This window comes from Littorina saxatilis, linkage group LG5 (assembly GCF_037325665.1).
Source record: "Littorina saxatilis isolate snail1 linkage group LG5, US_GU_Lsax_2.0, whole genome shotgun sequence".
NCBI lineage: Eukaryota > Metazoa > Mollusca > Gastropoda > Littorinimorpha > Littorinidae > Littorina > Littorina saxatilis.
Genome location: NC_090249.1, coordinates 55,024,828 through 55,050,412, shown reverse-complemented (window position 1 = coordinate 55,050,412; position 25,585 = coordinate 55,024,828). Strand labels below are relative to the sequence as shown.

Below are 25,585 nucleotides of genomic sequence, written 5' to 3'. Positions count from 1 at the left end.
TGGGATAGGCCAAGGGGACACAGCCAGGAGCCCTCCCATGCATTCAGCACTGGGTCATCACTTTGATTTTATGACATCTCGTGACCTGGGGTCGCAGAATGACTTCGGCTCATCGCCTGACTTTGGTGCACCACATCAAGCCCGTTTCTCTCGCTCCCCTTTTTCTTCTCCTTCAGCGGGTGAAATGGCAGGGCTGCCCCCAGATTTATCTCAACCCCCTCCTGACCTGTCCTTCGCAGCTCAGCCTGACTTCTCTCGACCTCCTCCCTCCTTTGTGCCTGATGTGCCACTCCTTCACCCTGCTGCTGACCCCCACTGCAGCTTGGCCGATTTTCTGGCTGCGCATTCTCAGCAGTCCTATTCTCCCCAGGAGGTCAGCATGTCTGGAGACCGACGGCTCCCTTCCCCTCTTTCTGGATTTGACGCTTCGAGCCTCGGCGGTCAGTCGCTTCCCAGACCCCGTGATATCATTCCCGGTCACGTTGACGTCAGCCTACCGCCCCCCAATTTTATGCCTTTCACTACAGTAGGTGATGACGTGTTCCACGGCTCCGTGGATTTTGATAACCACGAACGGAACAACGGTCACAGTGTTCAAAAAGTAGTGCATACCCAGAAGAAAATGGTTCGCCAGAACTCTGAGCCATTGCACAGCAGAACAGTTGCTGACGAAGGAAAGGCTATGTACGTGGAAGCACTGAGGAGGCTGAATTCATTTGGACCATCAGGACCTTCATACGAGCCGTTTGGGTCTACAGCTCTACAGCAGGAAGATGCCGCGGAGACAGCCAGCACTCTGAGCGATGACTCTCCTTCCCTTCTCCAGCAGGCTTGCATAAAGGAGCCATCAAAATTGTCGTATTCTGATGTCACAAAAACCAGCAAAGGAAAGCTTCCCCAAGCAAAAGGTGATGCAGTTTCCAGCGATAAAGAGCCTGAAGGTTTCCCCAAGGCTAGTTCAGACCCAGCGGCTTCGAAGCAGAGCCGGCATCAAGGCACTAAACGCCAGCAGTTCAGTCACACTCGCATTGTCAACCAGCGAGGCAGATCTGGACAGTCCGACAACGGTCAGGGCACTTTTACGCAGCCCAACTCCCGCTACGGCCTTGACCACTTTGATGACATGGCAGACTTTGTGCGAGCGGAGCAACGAAGCAGCAGTGCGGAGAGTCTCAACTCGCATCATGTTGCTCAAAGGAGCCTGAACTCGCAATGTCAACAAGCTGGGGTGCAGAGAAGGAACAGCAACAGCAGCATCAGCAGTGGTACTAGCGCCGTGGAAGACGGTCACGTCACAAAATCTTCAGGAGCGTCAAGCAGCGAAGGCAGGAGCAGTCGATGCAGGGACAGATCCGCCAACCTGAACGGCAAGGAAGCTGGACAAGATAGTGCTGGATACTTCAACGCCAGCAGTGGCATTTCCACCTCCACCCCGAGCAGTAGGGCGCAACAGCAGCCTCCTCAGAGCAAGTCGAGCTCCAACCCGGCAGCTGGTCAGAAAGTGAAGAATGACAAGCTCTTTTTCGATCCAAAGCGAATCTTCCAGAGTCGGAGTAGCTCCAAATCACAGGAAAGCCCCCTGGAGAAAGGCAAAGCATCTGAAGATAAAGGATGTAGCAGTGGCGAAGGATTCACGAAGGAAGAGACCATTCTGAACAATGGTAAACCCAACAACACAACCACCAAAGCATCTGCTGCCGCACCTCGCAAAGCTGACTACATCAACAATGACCTGCGTGAAGGAGGCTTGGCCAGCATCGGTGGTGGAGGTGGTGGTGGTGGTAAACGCACCAACCAGACTGCTGCGTTCAATCGACATGGTTCCAGGAAGCACGGCAGTAAAGACAGTGTGTCACAGAACGGGTCTGGGGCAGACCGGTCCAAGGGAGGCGAATCTAGGGGACGCAGACAGGACAGTGAGAATGATGACCATTCCTTCATCCGCAACATCGACTGGGTGTTAGTGGGTGAGTTTCTTATCTATTTATTGTTCAGATCCATTTTCCTTGTTGCTGCTTGTTTGCATGTCATTTAGTTAATAGTTGACTTTCAGTGTTTGTGTTACTGTTAGTAGTACTGTTGCCAAAAGATCTGGATAATTATTTATTCATTTATTTATATGGGAGATTTATATAGCGCTTGACGTTCTCTAAGCGCTTTACAATTTCTGCCGTGTGAGATGGAATTTTTTACACAATATATCACGCATTCACATCGCCCAGTAAATCTCAAGCCATTACGGCGAATATTTACTTTTCACGGCCTATAGTATTATTCCAAGTCACACGGGTATTTGGTGGACATTTTTTTATCTATGCCTATTCAATTTTGCCAGGAAAGACCCTTTTGTCAATCGTGGGATCTTTAACGTGCACACCCCAATGTAGTGTACACGAAGGGACCTCGGTTATATTCTATATTTATAAGCGTACTGCTTTTGGTTTCAAATGTAGGCCTCCAAATCCAACTTGAACAAGTTTTCCTTTGATAGCATTAGCTCTGTTCAGTTTATTGTCTGTATACATTTTTCTCTGAAAGTACGAGAGAGGGACTAATAATAAATTGCACCATTTTCTCATATAACCTGTTTAAAAAAGGTTTTGAAAAAGAGAAGAAACTCCTAACTACTGCGTTATTGTGATGTGAGTGATCTACTGTTTAAAAAGAATTCCATTTCAAGAGGTTTTTTTGTGCCAGTGGCAGTGGGTATTGTCTTTCTTTTTTCCATGGAGACATTATATGGGCTGCTACTTTTTACATTCTTTCTTTCTTTATTTGGTGTTTAACGTCGTTTTCAACCACGAAGGTTATATCACGACGGGGAAAGGGGGGAGATGGATAGAGCCACTTGTCAATTGTTTCTTGTTCACAAAAGCACTAATCAAAAATTTGCTCCAGGGGCTTGCAACGTAGTACAATGTTAATGTATTACCTTACTGGGAGAATGCAAGTTTCCAGTACAAAGGACTTAACATTTCTTACATACTGCTTGACTAAAATCTTTACAAAAATTGACTATATTCTATACAAGAAACACTTAACAAGGGTAAAAAGAGAAACAGAATCCGTTAGTCGCCTCTTACGACATGCTGGGGAGCATCGGGTAAATTCTTCCCCCTAACCCGCGGGGTACATGCAGTCATTACTTGACTGAACTATTTGATCAAGATGGAGGGGACCGCATAAAACATATTTGTTTCGTCACTCCTTTCATCCCATTAATTGATGAAATCTAGGATGATCATTTCTCTTGATGATGTTGCTGACACAGGGACACAGACCCCAGATTCACAATCCCCACACTAGTCTAAGTCTTGGTCTTAATCTTACTCATTCAGCGGTAAAGTGGAAGCCCCCCTTTTAGATTTTAAGATCTCCAGATTTCAGAAAATGAGGTCTTGAAAGGGAGGTAGTATTGGAGGTAAATTTACAGATGCTGTATCAGTAAAATGAGTAAATCTTGAGAACTAGAGACTTACATTTTTATCCCCGAGTACGCTAGTACTAGGGTCCAGCAGACTTTAATTGTCTGTCTGTGTGTGTGTCTCGACTTAACAGCTTATTGCTGGGAAACTACTGGGCGCAGTTCGTTCAAAAGTTGATACACTAACTTGATAATAGGTCCGATTGATCGTATTAAAACTTCATAATGTTACCTGGGACCTAAATGCGAAATAAACCACAAAAAAACGACTTGGCGGTGGGAGGAATTCGCGGTGCAACAGCCAGCCAGGCAGTCTGATAGAACGGTGCAAGGTCTCGGCAAACCAAGACTATGCCATACTCGTAGCAAAGCCGCCGAATGGTACCGTAAACCAAGAATAGTGACGTAAGAAAATAGAATGTCGTCTTTTGATTTGGAACGTGACGTGTTTTAGAATGGAGATGTGGTAGTGTGTGTGTGTGTGTGTGTGTGTGTGTGTGTGTGTGTGTGTGTGTGTGTGTGTGTGTGTGTGTGTGTGCGTGTGTGAGAGAGAGAGAGAGAAGGAGTGAGGGAGAGAGAGTGAGTGTGTGTGTGTGTGTGTGTGTGTGTGTGTGTGTGAATGTCTGAAGAGTACTCGGGTCCAGCGCGAGCGTTTTTTATTTTACCGGGTGGGGGGCTTAAAATAGCGTTCTGTTGTATCTGATACCAGTGCAAGTAGTAGTTGGTTCAAGGGAAGGGTTACTTGCTGTTTGTGCAACAAAACTGAATTTCAAATTCAAGGTCATTAGCTATCGCTCCAACATTGATAAGTGATAAGTTATCTCATGGCTGGCTCCCTGTGGAACAAAGCATTTATTTGAATGACATAGGTCACCTGGACTAACCTCAGTAAAGCTACGGTTAGAATATGGTGACTTGTGTACAGGTAAAATATGGTGACACATGATTTGCACAGGTTGGTGCGCCTGCAGTTACACTTGTGTGTTACAGCTGTTTGTTTTTTTCTTTTGCGCAACTTGCTGTCAGTTTATTACTTTATGGTGTGATACATTACCAGTTGGGTTGGGCTGTCATTTAGTGTGATGTTTGAAGGATTATTGCATTCTGCAAGAATAATCTCAGGCTCAAATAGCATCAAATAATCGATACCCTAGAGAACAATACATACATGTGATAGGGGACTGCAGTATGTGTGAGTGTGTGTGTACATGCTGTGTGTGTACATGTGTGTGTGTGTGCACATGTGGCTTTTTCTCTGTCACTCTGTATGTCTGTCACTGTGTTTTTGTATCACTGTGTGTCATTTTTGCTGTTTACACCTTTTGAAAACTTGTTTTTATCCTCTTGGGTTAGCAACTTTTGTGTGTGTAAGGGTATTCAGGTCATGGCTTCAGGGTTTTTAGCCTGGAAGAAAAAGACAATGGGACATTTGTCCCCCTCAACCAAATGTTGATGGGACATTACATAGTCCAAGGCAAAACGCACAAAGCAGGTTAGGCGGTGCCAAAATACTTTTGTCAAAAGATGCAAAATAGTGCTATTTGATTCCATATGATGATATGATAATTTGCCAGTGTATCAGGTTAGTGTGTGTTTGTGTTTCGATCGATATCGCTTCTGTTGGCAGTTTTCACAGAGGTAAACGCCCAAGTGCAGATACTTTGCAGGATTGCTTGAATAATAATAATAATGCAAACTTTTATAGCGCTATTCTAGAAAAATGTCTACTCTTAGCGCTTTACAATACATATATCGACCAAGCATACTATACACGCACAGGCAAAGAAACCGACCAAACATAACCAACAAACTATACATGCACAGGCAAAGAAAACGACCAAACATACAATACACGCACAGGCAAAGATAACGACCAAACATAACCAACATACTATACGCGCGCAGGCAAAGAGAACAATCAGCACATGTAATAATTACTGACAACTAATAATGCAGGCATACAGTGACAGTCCAGTGAATACTCATGAATTACATTTTGAAAGCCAATCACAGCACATTTCACAAATTCGCAAGTTCCTCGGCTTGGCGCACGTTTTTGCTTAGGTCATTCCGAACACTGTACTCCCGTGAAAAGTGTGCATGGGTCGGCGCAGTGGTACGTAATCTCAGTGCGCCCTTTGACGCACTGAAGGGAATTCCAATGGGACATTTTGAGATGTTATGCGCCAATGGCGCAAGGCACACTGGTAAATGAAATCCTGTGGCTTAGTCAGTGTCAAACAACAACATACACAAAAGATAATGTCATGTTTCTCACTCAGTCAACAAGTACATGTGTACCATCTGTCAAGTACATCTGCACCATTTAGCCTGTTTGTGCACTTGTCTCACACTTTGATTTCAACAAAATCCTGCTTGAAAGAAGACAATTCCAACACACAGCAATGCACTTGAAAGAGAGATGTAGTCTCTGATTGCAGACGGCGTACATAATGTGTACATGAAAGACAATGTGCACAGATCATGATGTAGCTTGTCTATTGTCTTCACCGGATTAGATTATTGGCAGGTCCTGATTTCCTGAAAGCGGAGATCATAAGTCACGGTTGTGTGGATGGACTGGGGAGAAACACAGTTACACACAAAGTTAACTACCATTATGAGGAGAGAGAAAAAAAGAGCTCCAGGCTAGAGTGATTCTGGGAGCTTTTGTCACCTTAAAAAGATAGAACTTTTAAAAACCAATTTGACAAGTGTGTGTATAAGGCCAAAAAAAAAAATAGGTGTGGTTACGGTAACATAGCCAAAAAGAATAGGGTAGGAAGGTAGGCAATCACTTTTTTTTTTTTTTACTTTTTTTTCTAATGTGTACAAATTAAACCTACTTGACAGGGAAAGAAGTGTGCGACTCGAGCGCTTTCGCTTTTATTGCGTTTTCTGCACTCGTTTTCTTGTTTTTTAAAATTTTAAATTTTTTTTTATTTTTTTATTTCGTTTTATTTTGACAAATGTTATAAAAAATCTATAGGGTCGGCCCCTAAAAATAGGGTAGGTCGGGTTACCGTAACCACACCTATTTTTTTTTTAGGCCTAATGACAGCAGGTACAACAACATGTTAATAGTTATGATTGTGAGTGTGAAATCTCAGCAATCAACCAAGGACTACAACAACATGCTGGCTCAAAGTGTGGATGGCTCCATGACATGGCATTGTTCTGTAGACGGAAGTAATTTACCTCTACCTACAGATTGAACGAGCATGGCAAATTGGATGAATGGATCTGTGTAGACCTTTTCGGTATCTGAGCAGCTCTCGCGAGACACGCTCTTTGTTATGCTTTGAACATCGCGAGAACTTCGAACCTTGGCTTGTGCTGCTCGCACGAGATCGCTGTACCACATGCTTTGCTATGCTCTGAAGTTTGCGAGAGATTACGAGGGCTTGGAATACCGATAGGGTCTATTGAAAAGGGAGACTGCTTGCTGTCAGCAAGTGTAAAGATTGCGTAGCTCATCTGTGTGTAGTTTTTCCTTGTCTTTGGAATCGGATTTCCTCGTACATGTATCTGATTGCTTTACAATGTGCACTACCTTTCTTCGAAAAGCATCTTCTTTTTAAATTAATGCTTGTGGCGTCTTGACTGATCGTTTGCTATGCTAGTGCGGATCAATGCTGTTTACAATAAGAATTAAGGCGTTGCTGTATGTACTTGTTAGTGCTTACACATTTTTTCTCTCAATGACAAGACTGTGCTTTGATTGCTGTCTGCAATTGCTATGACTCTTCAACTTTAAAGGTGGTGTTTGACTGCTTTTGTTTGCTTTGTTCAGAGATGAGGGGGTATTTTACTTTTAGGGGTGGGTGACAATTACCGACAGTGACAGACTGTTTCTTTTCACAGTGTGTCAGATTCTTCTTGTTTATTTCGATTTGAACTGAATTTACTCGGATGTATGTTGCAGATGAGTGGATGAAGTACATCTCGGACTGTAGCATGACCTTTGCTCGCAACTCTTTCTCTGCCATTGTCACCTTGCTCGTCTACCTTCTCGGGGTCATCATGTACCTGTGAGTAACTCTTTGATGCCACGGATTGTTGTGTGGCTTTTCTTTCAGGTTATATGACAGGTTATTCTATAGGTGTGCCTGGCGTTTTTTTAATATTTTATTTGTTTGTCCTTATACAAAATTTAAAAAAAACAAGGAAGTAAGGAGGGAAAAGTATGACAGGATCTGAGTTACTTTGTGCAAACATTGAAATATAATGCAGTCTTCAGCCTTAGATAGAACATTGCAGTTAACTAAGCTCATTTGCATAAATTTGAACTTGTACAGAGTCTACTTGCAGTTGCACACTGTGTAAAATGAAGAGAGATAAAAGGGATTTCCGCAGTGCCCACATTATCATGAATAAAGGCTGTTGAAGTAGTCTGGGCGAATCGTGTTGTTGATAAAGATCACAGTGGCCTTGGAGTTTTGAAATGAAATGTGATTTGACATGCAGCTGTACCTGCACTCTTGAGCTCAATTTTAATCTGATCAAGTTTCAAGATACCAGCCCCCTCCCCCCAACCCCCTTCAAAGAAAAAGGAGGGCAGGGGTGATTGTTCCTCATACAGCTCAGTGTAAGGTAGAATATGATTTTGTACATGTTCTCTGTACATTGGGCCAAGAAAGAAATTGAATGTTTTTGATTCCCTGACCAACCTTTTTTTTTCTCCTCCTGACCCTAGAAGTGTTGTAGACCCTTACATAGTTACAACAACAAAAAGTAATTGACAATGACAAAACTCAATTTTGCAGACTTAACAACGAAAGTTACTCTTTTCTGAAAGGGGGTTGTAGTTATTAAAGTGGGATTGCATTGTAATCATTTGACTCTTCAAAATGTGACTGCAGGTAAAAGCTCATTGAATATTGACCTTCACTTAACTGTTCCATGCAGGGCTATGGGAGCTATTCACCTGATTGCGCTTTCGGTCAGCAAAGTGTGGTCGCTGATCAGGAGTCGCATCTTCAAAGACCAGGGGGCAGGTTCATGGGGAAACTTTGCTGCCAGCTCTGACGCCGCTCGCAGACGTTTCGGTGTGGAGGAAAATATAACGCTGCCGTCAACAGGTACTGTTTTCTTTTGTTTGTTTGGTTTCTTGTTTCTTCTGCTTTGTAAAGCCTGATATCAAAGTGTAGATGTCATCCTTGCAAAGTCTGCTTCACAAAGCTTGCTGCATGAAGCTTTGGCGCTGACATTTTGATAAAAAAGACTTTGGGAAGTTTACTTCGGGCTCAATTAAGGTCAGCCTTAATAGGAATGGAAATGTTGTGTGTCACTACTTAATGAAATTTTACAGTTTCAAGTGGCTGTTTGCTGGTTAAAATAGAGAGCGGTGTCAGTTTCACACTGATTCTTACATGCATGGGCCAAGACAGGCGGGCAGACACAAGCACGTGTACAACACATTGCAACCTCAACCAAATGATATGACCTACACAGATGTATACACTTGCACACATCCACATAATGTCTCCATACAATGGTTTTTTTACTTGAAAAACTCAGGAAACCGGTAAAAAGAGAAACGTTTTGTTCTCTCACTTTGCGTTTGTAACATTTTCAGGGGAAGAGGCAATGAAAAGATTGCTGGCTTGCAAAGGAAAGGATCCATATAGGTAAGGATAGAAGAAGACGTTGTTTAAGTTGGCATATATGAGTGATGCATATTTTCATGTTTTTTATACACCAGATATACAATGTACTAGATGATACTTCCTGAAGGGTATCTTTGCCCATAAAAGGAGCTCGCTCTTTCATGCGTAACTTGAGTAACAAGACTTGGATCTTTACAGTAGTAGTCAGTGGATATGCCTTGTTGTGAAGAGACATCTAAAGATGCGATTTTTTTCTGTCTGCAGTATACTTGGGCTGAGAGCTGATGCAACTGACGAGGATATTAAGCGGTACTACAGAAGACAAGCTGTTTTGGTGCATCCTGACAAGGTAACTGCTGTGTAAAACATATTCTGAGCTCGTGTCATACTTGGGCCAAGGGAAAAAAATCAATGTCTTTGATTTCCTGACCCACTCTGGTTGTTTTTCTCACATTACCCTTTCAAAAGAAAAATATCAACCAACCAACCAACTAACCCTATATTGGGTTGACCCTCATGTGATTTTCAAGGAACAGTTTGTGCTAATTGATTCGACTTCTAGTTTTGACATGAATATGTAGACCTTTCCTGATGAATTTTCGACAAATATAATGCATGGTGTGTATGATTTTGCACACATTTACTGAGAGTAAGAGGTATATATATATAATGTAATTTGGGATGACATGTGTTTTCTTCAGAATCAAGAACCTGGTGCAGAAGAGGCCTTCAAGATCCTGGGACATTCATTTGAGATGATAGGAGAACCTGTGAGTAGGCTTTTATTGATTTCTCATTTTATGTTTCATTAACTTTTAATTTTGGGTAGTGTAAGTTTTGATCAAATTATGTAAGGGTATGTCAGCCAGCAGTCTTTTCTCAGCTAAGAAGTTAATGTACATTATTTTTACATGGATGGGTTTAAACCAGCTATAAGAAACTCGGTTGGTTGAGTGTGTTTTCTCAGTAGCATTAATTTTATACTTTCCAAAGGACATACTTTGGAATCCCCCTTTGGATGTAGCTCAGTCGGTAGCGCGCTGGATTTGTATCCGGTTGGCCGCTGTCAGCGTGGGTTTGTCCCCACGTTCGGCGAGAGATTTATTTCTCAGAGTCAACTTTGTGTGCAGACTCTCCTCGGTGTCCGAACACCCCCGTGTGTACACGCAAGACCAAGTGCGCATGAAAAAGATCCTGTAATCCATGTCAGAGTTCGGTGGGTTATAGAAACACGAAAATACCCAGCATGCTTCCTCCGAAAACGGCGTATGGCTGCCTAAATGGCGTGGTAAAAAACGGCCATACACATAAAATTCCACTCGTGCAAAAAACACGAGTGTACGTGGGAGTTTCAGCCCACGAACGCAGAAGAAGGAATCCCCCTTTAACAACCTTAAACAAGTCTAAGAAAATCTGGTCTTAAGAGAGAGTATTAAAATGGAGGTCAATGTCAGAGGCTATGAAGAGAACGTGTGTGAAAGGAGGGTGTTAAAAGAGAGAGAGTATTCTTCTTCTTCTTCTGCGTTCGTGGGCTGAAACTCCCACGTACACTCGTGTTTTTTGCACGAGTGGAATTTTACGTGTATGACCGTTTTTTACCCCACCATTTAGGCAGCCATACGCCGCTTTCGGAGGAAGCATGCTGGGTATTTTCGTGTTTCTATAACCCACCGAACTCTGACATGGATTACAGGATCTTTTTCGTGCGCACTTGGTCTTGTGCTTGCGTGTACACACGGGGGGTGTTCGGACACCGAGGAGAGTCTGCACACAAAGTTGACTCTGAGAAATAAATCTCTCGCCGAACGTGGGGACGAACTCACGCTGACAGCGGCCAACTGGATACAAATCCAGCGCGCTACCGACTGAGCTACATCCCCGCCCAGAGAGAGTATTAAAATGGAGGTAAATGTCAGAGGCTATGAAGAGAACATGTGTGAAAGGAGGGTGTTAAAAGGAGGAGGTGTTAAATTGGGAGGTCTTGAAGGAGGCTTCCGCTGTATTGCATCTCCTGTCAGTAGAAATCCTGTCCGTCTCTTACATGCTATCCGTTTACATGTTGTCTATGTTTTGCAGGCAAAACGGAAAGAATACGACGCTCACATATTTGAAACTAGCGAGGCAGAGGCTGCAATGGTAAGTGACACTGAGTGTTGGATGAATGAAAAGCCTGCAATTTGGAACACCGACATTAAGTTTGAGAAGTGGGAGGAGAGGCCTGGTCTGAGGTACACGACAAAGTTACCACCCAAACGGGAGCCACCCGCAGTCTTGGATTGGTTGAAATTGAGATTTGTTGTCATTTCAACGAATCAGACCCTGTGGTTTGTTCTCTCCTGTTTGGGTGGCATCCACTTACGGTTCGTGCACCTCAGTCCTGGAGTTGACAGGGGGATGTGCGTGGAAGTCTGTGCATTTCTTAAGAGGCTTGATTATGGGATTTTCAAATGTCAGTATCAATCAATCAATATGAAGCTTATATAGCGCGTATTCTGTGGGTACAGTTCTAAGCGCTTGTCGAAGAGTTGTCAACACAGGACTAACAAAGAAACTAACATCTACAGACGGACACGAACCCTATCACACACTAGCAAACCCTGATAAACATACAACAAACAACTGTTTAACAACAATGTACACATCAATAGCTAGGTCCAAACAAAATAATAACCAGCTTGACACAGGCGTCGTGGGTGAGGTAGCGACGGATGGAGGCGATGCGTCGTAGGTGGAAAAAGCAGGTCTTGATGATGGAGATGTGTGTCTGCATGGAGAGAGTGGAGTCGAGAAAGACGCCAAGGCTCTTGACAGCAGGGGAGAATGGAACAGTTGCGTCATCCAGCTGGAGGTCGGTCACAGTGAGGGAAGCAATCTTCTGTCGTGTTCCAACGAGAAGGGCCTCCGTCTTCTCACTGTTCAGCTTCAACTTGTTCTCAGTCATCCAGTTCTTGATGTCAGTGAAACAACTGGAGATGGATCCCAGGAGATGGTCAACGTCCTCCGGCTTGGCGCTGTTCTGGAGCTGCGTGTCATCGGCAAAGGAGTTGTAGTTCAAGCCGTGGCGTTCGATGACCAGGGAGAGGGGTTTGGTGTACAGGGTGAAAAGGACAGGGCCGAGGACAGACCCTTGTGGGACGCCGAAGCGGACAGAGACAGGCTGAGAAGAGAACGAATCAGTGGTGACAGTCTGAGAGCGGTTGTGGAGGTAGTTCCGGAACCAAGAGAGGGCGGTGTCGTGAATGCCGAACGTGGAACTGAGGCGATCGACGAGTAGCTGATGGTCGATTGTGTGAAAGGCCGCGGAAAGGTCCAGCAGCACAAGGGCAGAGACGAGACCGCTATCTGTTGCGTTCAGGAGGTCCGTGGTGATTCGCAGGAGCGCCGTCTCGGTGCTGTGGTGAGGGCGGTACGCTGACTGGTACACTGGCATCAGCGAGTTCCGAGACAGGTGGGCGCTCAACTGCTCCAGGATGATACGCTCCAGAAGCTTGGAGAGGAAGGGCAGGTTGGACACAGGACGGTAGTTCAACTCGTTGACGTCAAGGCCGGGCTTCTTGATGAGTGGGCGGACAACGGCAGACTTGAAGCAGTCGGGAACGACGCCTGTGGCCAGGGAGATGTTGATGATATCTGTGATAGACGGCAGGAGCTTGTCCAGACACTTGGTGAAGAGGAAGCCTGGCAGGGGGTCTAGCTCGCAGGTCTTGATGGCCGTCTTGGTGATGAGTCGCTTGACGTGGTTTTGAGTGACAGGCTGAAAACACGTGAGGGGGGAGCCGGAGAAGGAGAGGGAGGGTGGGGACGGCACGAAGGGCTGCTGATCGAGTGTTCTCCGAAGCTTGTCAATCTTGTCCTTGAAGAACTCCGAGAATAACTCCGGGATATCTTGTGGTGGGTGAGCAGTGGGTAAGGGGGCAGCGGGGGAGGAGAGAGGACATGATGGAGAACAGCTCCCTGGATGATGAGGCGTTGGCGATGCGGTCATGGAAGTGCTCGACCTTGGCAGCAGTGATGGCTTGCGTGACTCGAAGCAGCGCATCCCTGAGAATCTGCCGGTGAACCTCCAGGCCAGAGTGTCGCCATGCACGCTCCGCTCGCCGTCTCTCGATCTTGGCGGCTGTGATGTCCTCAGAGAACCAGGGAGCCGGCTGTCGCTCAGAGACTGCGCATAGGGGATGGCGGGGCGTGTTTGTCGAGGAGTTGGCGCAGAGTCAAGCTGAAGAAATGGGCGGGGTCAGAGGACGGGTCTCGCTGGGCAAGCAGCAGGGCAGCTTCGTCTCCAAAAGCATCTGTCTCAATGTCTCATAGCTTGTGTCCATTGAATCGTTCTGAGTATCGGAGTGTATTTTAAAAGTTTATTGGGCCTAGTAGAATCTTTTTATATTTAGTCAAGTTTTGACTAAATATTTTAACATCGAGGGGGAATCGAGACGAGGGTCGTGGTGTATGTGCGTGCGTGTGTGTGTGTCTGTGTGTGTGTGTAGAGCGATTCAGACTAAACTACTGGACCGATCTTTATGAAATTTGACATGAGAGTTCCTGGGTATGAAATCCCCGAACGTTTTTTTCATTTTTTTGATAAATGTCTTTGATGACGTCATATCCGGCTTTTCGTGAAAGTTGAGGCGGCACTGTCACGCCCTCATTTTTCAACCAAATTGGTTGAAATTTTAGTCAAGTAATCTTCGACGAAGCCCGGACTTCGGTATTGCATTTCAGCTTGGTGGCTTAAAAATTAATTAATGACTTTGGTCATTAAAAATCTGAAAATTGTAAAAAAAAAATAAAATTATAAAACGATCCAAATTTACGTTTATCTTATTCTCCATCATTTGCTGATTCCAAAAACATATAAATATGTTATATTCGGATTAAAAACAAGCTCTGAAAATTAAATATATAAAAATTATTATCAAGCAGAAGAAATGGGCGGGGTCAGAGGACGGGTCTCGCTGGGCAAGCAGCAGGGCAGCTTCGTCTCCAAAAGCATCTGTCTCAATGTCTCATAGCTTGTGTCCATTGAATCGTTCTGAGTATCAGAGTGTATTTTAAAAGTTTATTGGGCCTAGTAGAATCTTTTTATATTTAGTCAAGTTTTGACTAAATATTTTAACATCGAGGGGGAATCGAAACGAGGGTCGTGGTGTATGTGCGTGCGTGTGTGTGTGTCTGTGTGTGTGTGTAGAGCGATTCAGACTAAACTACTGGACCGATCTTTATGAAATTTGACATGAGAGTTCCTGGGTATGAAATCCCCGAACATTTTTTTCATTTTTTTGATAAATGTCTTTGATGACGTCATATCCGGCTTTTCGTGAAAGTTGAGGCGGCACTGTCACGCCCTCATTTTTCAACCAAATTGGTTGAAATTTTAGTCAAGTAATCTTCGACGAAGCCCGGACTTCGGTATTGCATTTCAGCTTGGTGGCTTAAAAATTAATTAATGACTTTGGTCATTAAAAATCTGAAAATTGTAAAAAAAAAAAAAAAAATTATAAAACGATCCAAATTTACGTTTATCTTATTCTCCATCACTTGCTGATTCCAAAAACATATAAATATGTTATATTCGGATTAAAAACAAGCTCTGAAAATTAAATATATAAAAATTATTATCAAAATTTTTTTTTCGAAATCAATTTAAAAACACTTTCATCTTATTCCTTGTCGGTTCCTGATTCCAAAAACATATAGATATGATATGTTTGGATTAAAAACACGCTCAGAAAGTTAAAACAAAGAGAGGTACAGAAAAGCGTGCTATCCTTCTTAGCGCAACTACTACCCCGCTCTTCTTGTCAATTTCACTGCCTTTGCCATGAGCGGTGGACTGACGATGCTACGAGTATACGGTCTTGCTGAAAAATGGCATTGCGTTCAGTTTCATTCTGTGAGTTCGACAGCTACTTGACTAAATATTGTATTTTTGCCTTACGCGACTTGTTTTTTTTTCTGAACAGAGGGAGTTTTCTGACCTACTGACAAAACTGCAAGAAAAGGTGCAAGAGGTAAGTTGTTTTTACTCTCCTTTGATGGTTGTCTTAATTAAAATGACATAGTGAGCTCTTTGAAATTAAGTGACCTGATGCTGAGTAGTTAGTCTTTAGGCCTTTTCCGTTTGTGTTTCTGTCAGAAGTTCATACAACCCTACAATAGACTTATTAATATTAGCATTAGGCTTTAGTGCCGATTCTCAATGCAAAATAGGGTACTGTCAATTCGCAATGCGAAATAGGGTACTGTCATTGTCACAATGATAAAATTGAATACAGTTTTTTTTCAAACCACTGATGGATGTTAAGAAAAAAGAGGCTCGTGTTGGTATTTTTTATGTATTTTGTTTATTTTAAACCTTTTTCATTATGTAAAGAGTTTATACGACCCTACAACGGACTGATTGTTGAAAAAGGAGGCTCATAAATATATTCTTGATGCATTTAAAAAGAATTGTTGTGTAAACAATGTATGCAACCCTACCAGAGTCTGATTGATTGTTGAAAAAGAAAAATGAAGAATCGAAAGACAAGATTTGTTGGTTAATGGAACGTTTATTTTGTCAACAAAACAATCAATATTGACTTTGGAAACCCTTAGAGGAAAGCTGATGTCGTGAGCAGTCAATCTGTGTTTGGATTTGAGAAAGAAAAATGCTGATGCTGGTGTTCCTGTGCATTGACAGGCGGCCAACTTGATGCGTTGTGATCACTGTGGGGGCAAACACCGCCGCATCCCTGTTGAACGTGCCTGGTACTCCGCTCGCTTCTGTGATAGGTGCAACATTCACCACTCAGCCAAAGAGGTGAGTCTAGTGACCTTAGAGCTGTGATAGGTGCAACATTCACCACTCAGCCAAAGAGGTGAGTCTAGTCACCTTAGAGCTGTGATAGGTGCAACATTCACCACTCAGCCAAAGAGGTGAGTCTAGTCACCTTAGAGCTGTGATAGGTGCAACATTCACCACTCAGCCAAAGAGGTGAGTCTAGTCACTTTAGAGCTGTGATAGGTGCAACATTCACCACTCAGCCAAAGAGGTGAGTCTTGTCACCTTAGAGCTGTGTGTGTGTGCACAGTGTGTGTGTGTCTGTCATAGATTGTGTATTTGCTGAGTGTTTTCTTGAGTTAAGGTAGTTCACTGGACCCGTTAAATATAAATTGGTTTCTCCCAAAAGTTGGTTATTTTTTAAGTTCGATCTGTCTGCTATGCATTCAGCATAAAAAAAATATAGGGTAGTGGGTTCGTTTCGGAGCAATGAGTCTCGGAAGACAGTGCCCGTTTTGAATTTTTGACCGAAAAATCGAAAAATGGGTATGTTTTGAAAACGGCCAATTACACAAACATCTGCATAGGAATAGTCATTTAAAAAATATCACCAAAAGCAGCAATGGGCAGGTAACGAAGTGCACTGGTAAACGAAAATGTTGCGCATACTCAAACTTTGTGACGTCACGTCTTTTGCCAGAGTTTATTTTAAATTTGTTCCTCATGTTGAGGTATTTTATTGCTGGTAGCCTGGAAATAAATTACGATTTGATGAGATGGGTTGTAAACGCAAGAGCGATCAAAACGGCATTAAAAAAAACTAAAAAAACGACAGGTTGGTAGTGTTTTTAGGGGGGGTTCACTCCCTTGATTAACCCCACCCTTTGCACTATTACTGTCCAGTGTGCCTCAGAAAAATATGTGTCACGATAATGTAAAGGGCTGTTGTCCGATCATTTGTCTCAGATATATGAGCCAACTAAATTATGTTTTTAAAAACCACTGTTACATATGACCTCTGTTGAAAGTCAAAGGTCACCGCAACTTTGAAAGGCCACAAGTCCGATTCAAATGTAATAAAAACGCCAATCAAAAGGTGGAGGTCACTTGTTTGATACAAGTGTAATAATAAAAATTAATAATCAAGGCTTGGTTTATAATTTTGCTTAATAGTGCGTACTGTTATTTGTTACGGTTTGAAGGCTGGGACTTTTTGAGGGTGGAATTAAAGCAATTTTTCGCCTTATGGGCCCCTTATGCCTCGAAGGACTTCAATTATTGTATTATCTGCTGCCAGCGTACAGTAGAAAGAGGGCTGCATACACAAGACACTTGTTCTTAATACTACTGGCTGTTATTCTAGTTCAAACACCGGTTTTAACATGTGGTATTCTGATGCAATCCCTCTGTGAGCATCACGGGTTGGGAGACACTCTCTTACCTGCTACCGGAGCTTCAATGTTAGCTTTGGTGATTATTACGATGTCACTGGCAAAGAGAACGGCTTTGTACCGATTTCATTAGATGCCCACGTGTTTTTGACCTCGTGGTTGGGAGGCGTGTCGCATTGTTTTTATTTCTGGCGGTGTCGTCATTTTCTGACGTCATTCACTTACGCTGCCTGAAAAATGTGATGTTTGTTCTATTCACGTCATTCGAATGTTCGACGTGTTCTTCTTCTTCTTCTTCTTTTGCGTTCCCTGTTCGATGTGTTCGAATTCCCAGCCTGCCATGAAAAAATGGCGACACAACTCAGTGGCTTCCCTTTGTGTATGAAGAGTAATGTCCCTGTCTCCATTTGACCTGCCTTAAGGCGATGCGTGGCACTAAAATTAAACTTGGAGAATACACAGAATAACCTAGTTTTCTGGGTAGTTATTGAAGTGACTTATAACAAGAGGCGAAGCCTTCAAGGCTCACGTAAGAAATCGACAAACAGTAACACAAACTCAATCACTCCGTCACACATACGCACACACACAGTAAGCATAGGTGACACGGTGCAAGAGTGCGAGACACTAGATCTAGATCTGTCTGTCTGTAGCCTACTTACGGGGACACGACTGCCAGATGGCCAGATCGACACTGCGCTTTCGACAGCGCTTCCTCGCGCAGACACTGGAAACACGCTGTGCAGATCAATTTGTAGGAAATCTCCTTTGGTGTCTTCTTTATTTATTTTTCTGGAGCTATGAAACCGAACAATGTGAAATCGTCTTCTCCGAATCGGCGGACTGCAGCTCGGTGATAACTGTATCTATACCACAATCCTTCACGCGATCTGACCTAACCTTGACCCCTGACCTGGTCTATATACCACACACGACACAAACCAGTCACCTGTTTTTACCCCCCCTTCCCCCTCCCAAACCCCCCCACCACCCGTTTTCTTTGGATACACACTTTAACTACATACGTGCCGACGAAATGTTGATCATTGCTTCAATATTTTGAAGCTGTTGGATAATAACCAGGTAAAATTAGTATTTCGGTGTTTAGTCAAATGTTAAAGTTTCTATCACACACTTACACACACACATACACACGCACAGACAGACAAAGTTTAGCATCGCATAGGCTTCACTTACGTGAGCCAAAAATGAATGAAAAAATTGTGAAAATGAATGGCCACAGATTGCCGTTTCTATGGAAACAGCCGCCATATTGGATTTCTAGGAAACGGTTTTACAGCGACATCATACATAAGAAATGCATGATATTTGACACAAAGACACACAAGACTTTTATCTACAATCACTAAGAGCGATTTTTTGACAAAAGACCACAGTTGAATTTATAAATATTTTTGTAATAGGGATTAATGAATTTTTAACCGCATATTCATTAATCCTTATTTAAAAAATGAATATAAATTCAACTGTAGTCTTTTGTCAAAAAATCGTTCTATATGATTGTAGATAAACGTCTTGTGTATCTTTGCGCCAAATATTAAGCATTTCTGATGTATAATGTTGCTGTAAAACCGTTTCCTAGAAATCTAATATGGCGCTGTGTATGCCAGTTTCCATAGCGACGGCAATCTGTGTCCTTTACTTTTCGCAAATTTTTCATTTCTTTTTATAAGTCACTTCAATAACTACCCAGAAAACTAAGTTACTCCATGTATTTTCCAAGTTTTATTTTGGTCATTTTAGTGCCGCTCATTGCCTTGAAGGATGTGTGTATTACCTTCAAGTAAAGAAGAAACGTAAAGCGTCTAACGAACTGGCTAGCACACCCAGCTGTACTGGTCAGCCTACTCAGCTGTTTGGGCTATGTGGTACACATGGCAGTTGAGTGAGTCTTGCCAAGTGATGCGTATTACTCTGAAAGTAACAGTTATGCATTTAATTCTGCTAGTAACAAATGCCATATCCTTCACCAGGGAGATGTGTGGGCGGAGAGTTCCATGCTGGGATTTCTGTGGCATTACTACGCTTGTATGGAGAACAACATTTACGACATCACGGAATGGGTTTCTTGTCAGGTCAGTACGCTTCACAAGACACTGTTTTGCACCAGTAAAGGCTGAAAGTAAAACTGTTAAAATTGGTGGCAGGCGGAAGAAAAAATCAGCCCGATAAGTTTTCGTTATTAATTGTTTGTCTGTGCACTTAAAAGACCGTTGGGTCGATATATTTGTGAATGTATTGTTTTGTCATTAACAAACGTTCCAACAACCTACCTTTCTTGTTTTTTTATTCTGAATTTTTGAACGTTGGCAGTCTCTTTGTTTTTGGATTTGTACGCATTAGTTACAACAAATATTTCAGACCTGGGAATCCATACGATTTCACCATATTCAGTACGGTCAGTGAAACACAAATATGAGGAGAACAATTCCTGGACTACTTGTCTTCAACTCAACTCAACTCAACTCAACTCAAATTTTATTGGCTTCAATTTTCAAAGAAGAATTTGTCTTGCGCTTGGGAGAAAGTAAGAGTATAACATATAAAAACAGCATTCATATCACATTTCATGTATCACACACAGTAATCACTAGAATAAGCCTACAATTATCACATTTGTACCTGTATCATACATGCAAATAAATAGTATCACATTTCCACGTATCACACACAATATATACATTACATAACATACAGCAAGCTTCCATCTCCCGCGCCCCCCCCCCCCCTCCCACACATACATATCCTCGCACGTGCGTCGACTCCATACAAATGACATCATCAGTCCATTAACTAAAATGCACAATGACTAGTAGTGGGTACATGATACTTAATACGTGCTCAACTAGACCTGCTAACTAAAATAATAACAGAAACAAAAACAAGGACTGGGCACAACATTTACACGTGTGTGACCTACTTACATCAGGTGCCTGTGATCTATAAATAACAATGATTGCGTTTAAAGTAAAACATGAATAATGCCGATGTTTACTAACAATGAATACATAACAACTAAGATAAGAATGTAAGTGCTTTCATAATATGATTATTTTATAAAACACAGTGGGGAAATTTGGAAAATAATTTTTATACGAAACTGCGCACATCGAGTCGAGCTCTGTAGCGTGTGTGTTCAGAAGTGCATCCCGAAGCTGATCCGGCATTTTGACACGTGATTACAGTTTTTGTCAGTAAACATTGAAAGAAGCATTTGTTTTAAATGTATTGGTAAACTTAATTAACGGCACAACGGACGCGTGTGAAGCATGTTTAAATCATGGATGTTCAAATGCTATGTGGAGTACGCTCATTTTTCTAAACATACACGAAGTTTGTTTGAGAATACTCTTAAGTGCAAAACAGGGGTTCCCAGGTCTGATATTTGGTTACGTTGATTCGCATCTTGGTATGCACAGTATTTACATAGACGTGCGAATATACACAGTTCCTGAAGTTCTCACAGAATCGTCGGTGTGAATCTAGGGAAAGCTGATCTTGTGTTTTATTTTGATGTGTGTTTTGTTGTTGTTGTTTGTAACACCATTTTTTTCTACCCTCATGTCAGCATTGATTGGTTAATTCACTCTGGTTGAATGATAAACTCTGACATGTTGGCTAGGCAAACAAGAGGGACAGAGAAGAAGGGACATAATGTTCAAAGATTTGAAGCTCACTCATTGTCTTTTCCTCTTTTTACATGTGTTTGTTTTGTAACTACAGTGGAATCCCCCGTTTAAGACCTTGATTATTCAGATTTTCTGTTCAAAACCAGACTGTACATTTACCCCAATGTTCAAGACTCCCTCCTTTTTAAGACCTGATTTTCTCAGATGTTTTGAGGTCTTAAAAGGCGGGTTCCACTGTACAGTGCCATTAGTTAAATGAACATATTTTGCTGATTTCAGAGAGAGAACTTTAAGCACATGAAGGCCAATGCTCACCCCGTGTTCTACCGCATTCAGACTGACGGCAACAGAAGACATCGGCAAGGACAGTCAGGGTTAGTATTCCTATGTCCTTGAGGTGTACAGTGCTGGAAAGGGGATGGGGTGTGGTTTGAGAACTGGGGATGGTGGGGAGCTGTTTTGCTCAGCTAGTAGAACGGGCGCAATGGCCTAGTGGTTAAGACGTCGCCCTTTCTTGTGGAAGGTTCGGTGTTCCAATCCCAGCTGCGTCTGGTGGGTTAAGGGTGGAGATTTTCTTTGGGCCTTGCAGTCACCGTTACCATCACTGTCACTTTGACTGTTGCAGGGAGGCTGACCTGGAGGATTTCATCAACCGTCTGTTCAACAAAACGTCCATGCCACCTGAGGGAGCCTCTGCCCCTGGCTGGCAGTTCCCCTCGCAGCAGGCAGGGGGCGCCACTTCTCAGTCTGGCTGGGGCAACCCTGCCGCTGCGGCTTCTGCCTCCAGCTCCAAGCGCTCCCGTCGCAAGAAGAAGAGGAACTGATGGCTGTTTTGACGCACTGGTAGAATTTCTAAAGAAAATTGTGTTTTGAGCTGTGTGCTCGTGAATAGGGATGCGGATCATGTCACAAGAAACATGCTGGAAATGTCTGGCCTTCTTGTTGTAAACAAGCAAATAATCATGGGTGAAAAAAAGAAATGCCTTAAGAGAATTCTTAAGATTATCTGCAGTCAGCAGCAAGAGAAAACGATTATGCCTGAGCTCCATACTCTAAATTGGTTAACTTTTTTGCTGTCAGCATAAAGAGAAACGATCATGGCCCAACCCCAAACAGTCTAGTTTGGTGAATATTGTCCTGTCAGCAAAAACAGAAATGATCATGGCCCAGCCCCAAACAGTCTAGTTTGGTGAATATTGTCCTGTCAGCAAAAACAGAAATGATCATGGCCCAGCCCCAAACAGTCTAGTTTGGTGAATATTGTCCTGTCAGCAAAAACAGAAATGATCATGGCCCAGCCCCAAACAGTCTAGTTTGGTGAATATTTTCCTGTCAGCAAAAACAGAAATGATCATGGCCCAGCCCCAAACAGTCTAGTTTGGTGAATATTTTCCTGTCAGCAAAAACAGAAATGATCATGGCCCAGCCCCAAACAGTCTAGTTTGGTGAATATTGTCCTGTCAGCAAAAACAGAAAGGATCATGGCCCAGCCCCAAACAGTCTAGTTTGGTGAATATTGTCCTGTCAGCAAAAACAGAAACGATCATGGCCCAGCCCCAAACAGTCTAGTTTGGTGAATATTGTCCTGTCAGCAAAAACAGAAACGATCATGGCCCAACCCCAAACAGTCTAGTTTGGTGAATATTGTCCTGTCAGCAAAAACAGAAATGATCATGGCCCTGTTTGGTGAATATTTTCCTGTCAGCAAAAACAGAAATGATCATGCCCCAACCCCAGAACACTCTAGTTTGGAAAAGTCCAGACTGAGTGTCAAGTATATGGACAATTTTGTCAAGCTTATCCATCACCTTTCTGGGGTCATCAGGTCACTCACCCAGCAGCTGGAGGCGTTACTTTTGTCCAAATACTGATGGTTTGCAATCCTGGAAAATGCATACTCAGTGGCAAATGAACTCAGTCATGCGTGACCTCTGTATTTTCAAGGCCTGGAAGGTGCATGCCTAGCAGCAGTTAAATTTGATCACATTCATTTAGTCACTGATGTTTCAGCATTTTCAAACCATACTCAAAGCTGGTGATGCATAACTAAGGCTTTGTTAGGGCAAACAGAATGCTGGCCAGTGAAACAGGCTTGTGCTGCTTGACCCATGTCGCTGGCATAAAAAGAGACACCAGCAAGCAATCCCCTCTGTGCTTCCTGTCCTGTGGGAAAGCTGGGGCCCCGTGCATGTTGAACAGCCCTTGTGACTAGGAGTAAAACCAAGCAAGCCCCTCTGTGCTTCCTGTCCTGTGGGAAAGCTGGGGCCCCATGCATGGTGAACAGCCCTTGTGACTAGGAGTAAAACCAAGCAAGCCCCTCTGTGCTTCCTGTCCTGTGGGAAAGCTGGGGCCCCATGCATGGTGAACAGCCCTTGTGACTAGGAGTAAAACCAAGCAAGCCCCTCTGTGCTTCCTGTCCTGTGGGAAAGCTGGGGCCCCATGCATGGTGAACAGCCCTTGTGACTAGGAGTAAAACCAAGCAAGCCCCTCTGTGCTTCCTGTCCTGTGGGAAAGATGGGGCCCCATGCATGTTGAACAGCCCTTGTGACTAGGAGTAAAACCAAGCAAGCCCCTCTGTGCTTCCTGTCCTGTGGGAAAGCTGGGGCCCCATGCATGTTGAACAGCCCTTTGACTAGGAGTAAAACCAAGCAAGCCCCTCTGTGCTTCCTGTCCTGTGGGAAAGCTGGAGGCCCGTGCATGTTGAACAGCCCTTGTGACTAGGAGTAAAACCAAGCAAGCCCCTCTGTGCTTCCTGTCCTGTGGGAAAGCTGGGGCCCCATGCATGGTGAACAGCCCTTGTGACTAGGAGTAAAACCAAGCAAGCCCCTCTGTGCTTCCTGTCCTGTGGGAAAGCTGGGGCCCCATGCATGGTGAACAGCCCTTGTGACTAGGAGTAAAACCAAGCAAGCCCCTCTGTGCTTCCTGTCCTGTGGGAAAGCTGGGGCCCCATGCATGGTGAACAGCCCTTGTGACTAGGAGTAAAACCAAGCAAGCCCCTCTGTGCTTCCTGTCCTGTGGGAAAGATGGGGCCCCATGCATGTTGAACAGCCCTTGTGACTAGGAGTAAAACCAAGCAAGCCCCTCTGTGCTTCCTGTCCTGTGGGAAAGCTGGGGCCCCATGCATGTTGAACAGCCCTTTGACTAGGAGTAAAACCAAGCAAGCCCCTCTGTGCTTCCTGTCCTGTGGGAAAGCTGGAGGCCCGTGCATGTTGAACAGCCCTTGTGACTAGGAGTAAAACCAAGCAAGCCCCTCTGTGCTTCCTGTCCTGTGGGAAAGCTGGGGCCCCATGCATGGTGAACAGCCCTTGTGACTAGGAGTAAAACAAAGAAAGCCCCTCTGTGCTTCCTGTCCTGTGGGAAAGCTGGGGCCCCATGCATGGTGAACAGCCCTTGTGACTAGGAGTAAAACCAAGCAAGCCCCTCTGTGCTTCCTGTCCTGTGGGAAAGCTGGGGCCCCATGCATGGTGAACAGCCCTTGTGACTAGGAGTAAAACCAAGCAAGCCCCTCTGTGCTTCCTGTCCTGTGGGAAAGCTGGGGCCCCATGCATGTTGAACAGCCCTTGTGACTAGGAGTAAAACCAAGCAAGCCCCTCTGTGCTTCCTGTCCTGTGGGAAAGCTGGGGCCCCGTGCATGTTGAACAGCCCTTGTGACTAGGAGTAAAACCAAGCGAGAACTGTTTCCAAGAGAGCTGAGAAACGGCAGAGTTCGTGGAAGACAATCCTGAATGCCACACTCTACAGTCTCCACGCTAAACACAACCATCATGGTCGCCGCATTTACCGTGGAGACAGTTGAATGTCTGTTGGATGTCCCAGCATGCTAGGACTTGTTTTTAAGATAAATAGGGAAATCCTTCCGGAGAACTATCTCAGAACCCAGACACCACGCATCAACATGCTTATGTTTCTTAATTCTATGTTATAACAAATTCAAATAGTTTGAACTTAAAAATAGTCAACAGTGGCTTATTCAATGCTTGACAAGAATCTGATCATGTCAGTGGAAAGAAACAGGGCATTACTGTGAGGATTAGTGCACAACAAGATTGTATCTCCATCTTTTAAGTGTGTCCTTGAGGATAAGCAGCAGCCTTGGACGCTAACAACAGGTGTTGGAACTCATTTTTGTGCTAGGAACCCTACAGGTGATTTTCGGTTTTCTGTCTTGGTGTGGAGTTTATACAACAACAACAAAGTATGGACTTTTGAAAAAAACAAGCCTGGATTACACCAACACATGCACAAACATTAACCAGCCGTACACCATGCAAGACTTGCAACAGTGAGTGTGCATTACGACAAGAAATGGAAAGAAGGAGATTTTAGCATCATACTGGAGTCTTTGTACTAAGCCAGAAAAAGATGAAATTGTTGCTCCGGTCAAGCGATATTACAAAATAAAAGCCATGTTACACCACGACCTGGGAAGACGAATATAATCATCACTTCAAACCCTGACAACTTGAAACTTTAAAAGAAGTGAGAAAGCGGACTTGATCTTCTCGGCTGCCTGTCACACCTGGAGATCGGGGCCCTGGTGCACAAGAAAGTTACAAGCCGATCGGGAGCCAGCCGTGGTGTTGGATTGGTTAAAATTGAAATTTGTTGTGATTTCAACCAATCAGAACCTGCGGTTTGTTCTCTCCCGTTTGGGTGGCACCCAAATTCGCTTCGTGCACCCCAGCCCAAAGATCAGCGCTCAAAATAAAAAAGAAAGTGAACTAGATCAATGCTCCAAAAAGGAAAACCGC

At 43.7% G+C, this 25,585-nt stretch overlaps 1 protein-coding gene across 1 annotated transcript in view; it reads left to right on the top strand.

Moving 5' to 3' along the window:
• LOC138967464 (uncharacterized) overlaps window positions 1–24,137 on the top strand; it is a 25,914-nt gene extending 1,777 nt beyond the window's left edge. Inside the window, exons 2-13 of the mRNA XM_070340017.1 lie at window positions 1–1,967; window positions 7,350–7,455; window positions 8,333–8,505; window positions 9,003–9,054; window positions 9,298–9,382; window positions 9,735–9,803; window positions 11,110–11,169; window positions 14,994–15,041; window positions 15,713–15,832; window positions 19,179–19,280; window positions 21,114–21,208; window positions 21,460–24,137. The exon at window positions 1–1,967 is cut by the window's left edge and continues 369 nt beyond it. Of these exons, the coding sequence (XP_070196118.1) occupies window positions 1–1,967; window positions 7,350–7,455; window positions 8,333–8,505; window positions 9,003–9,054; window positions 9,298–9,382; window positions 9,735–9,803; window positions 11,110–11,169; window positions 14,994–15,041; window positions 15,713–15,832; window positions 19,179–19,280; window positions 21,114–21,208; window positions 21,460–21,658 (3,076 nt within the window). The 3' untranslated portion in view covers window positions 21,659–24,137. The remainder of the gene's footprint in view (window positions 1,968–7,349; window positions 7,456–8,332; window positions 8,506–9,002; window positions 9,055–9,297; window positions 9,383–9,734; window positions 9,804–11,109; window positions 11,170–14,993; window positions 15,042–15,712; window positions 15,833–19,178; window positions 19,281–21,113; window positions 21,209–21,459) is intronic.
• Window positions 24,138–25,585: the final 1,448 nt, after the last annotated feature.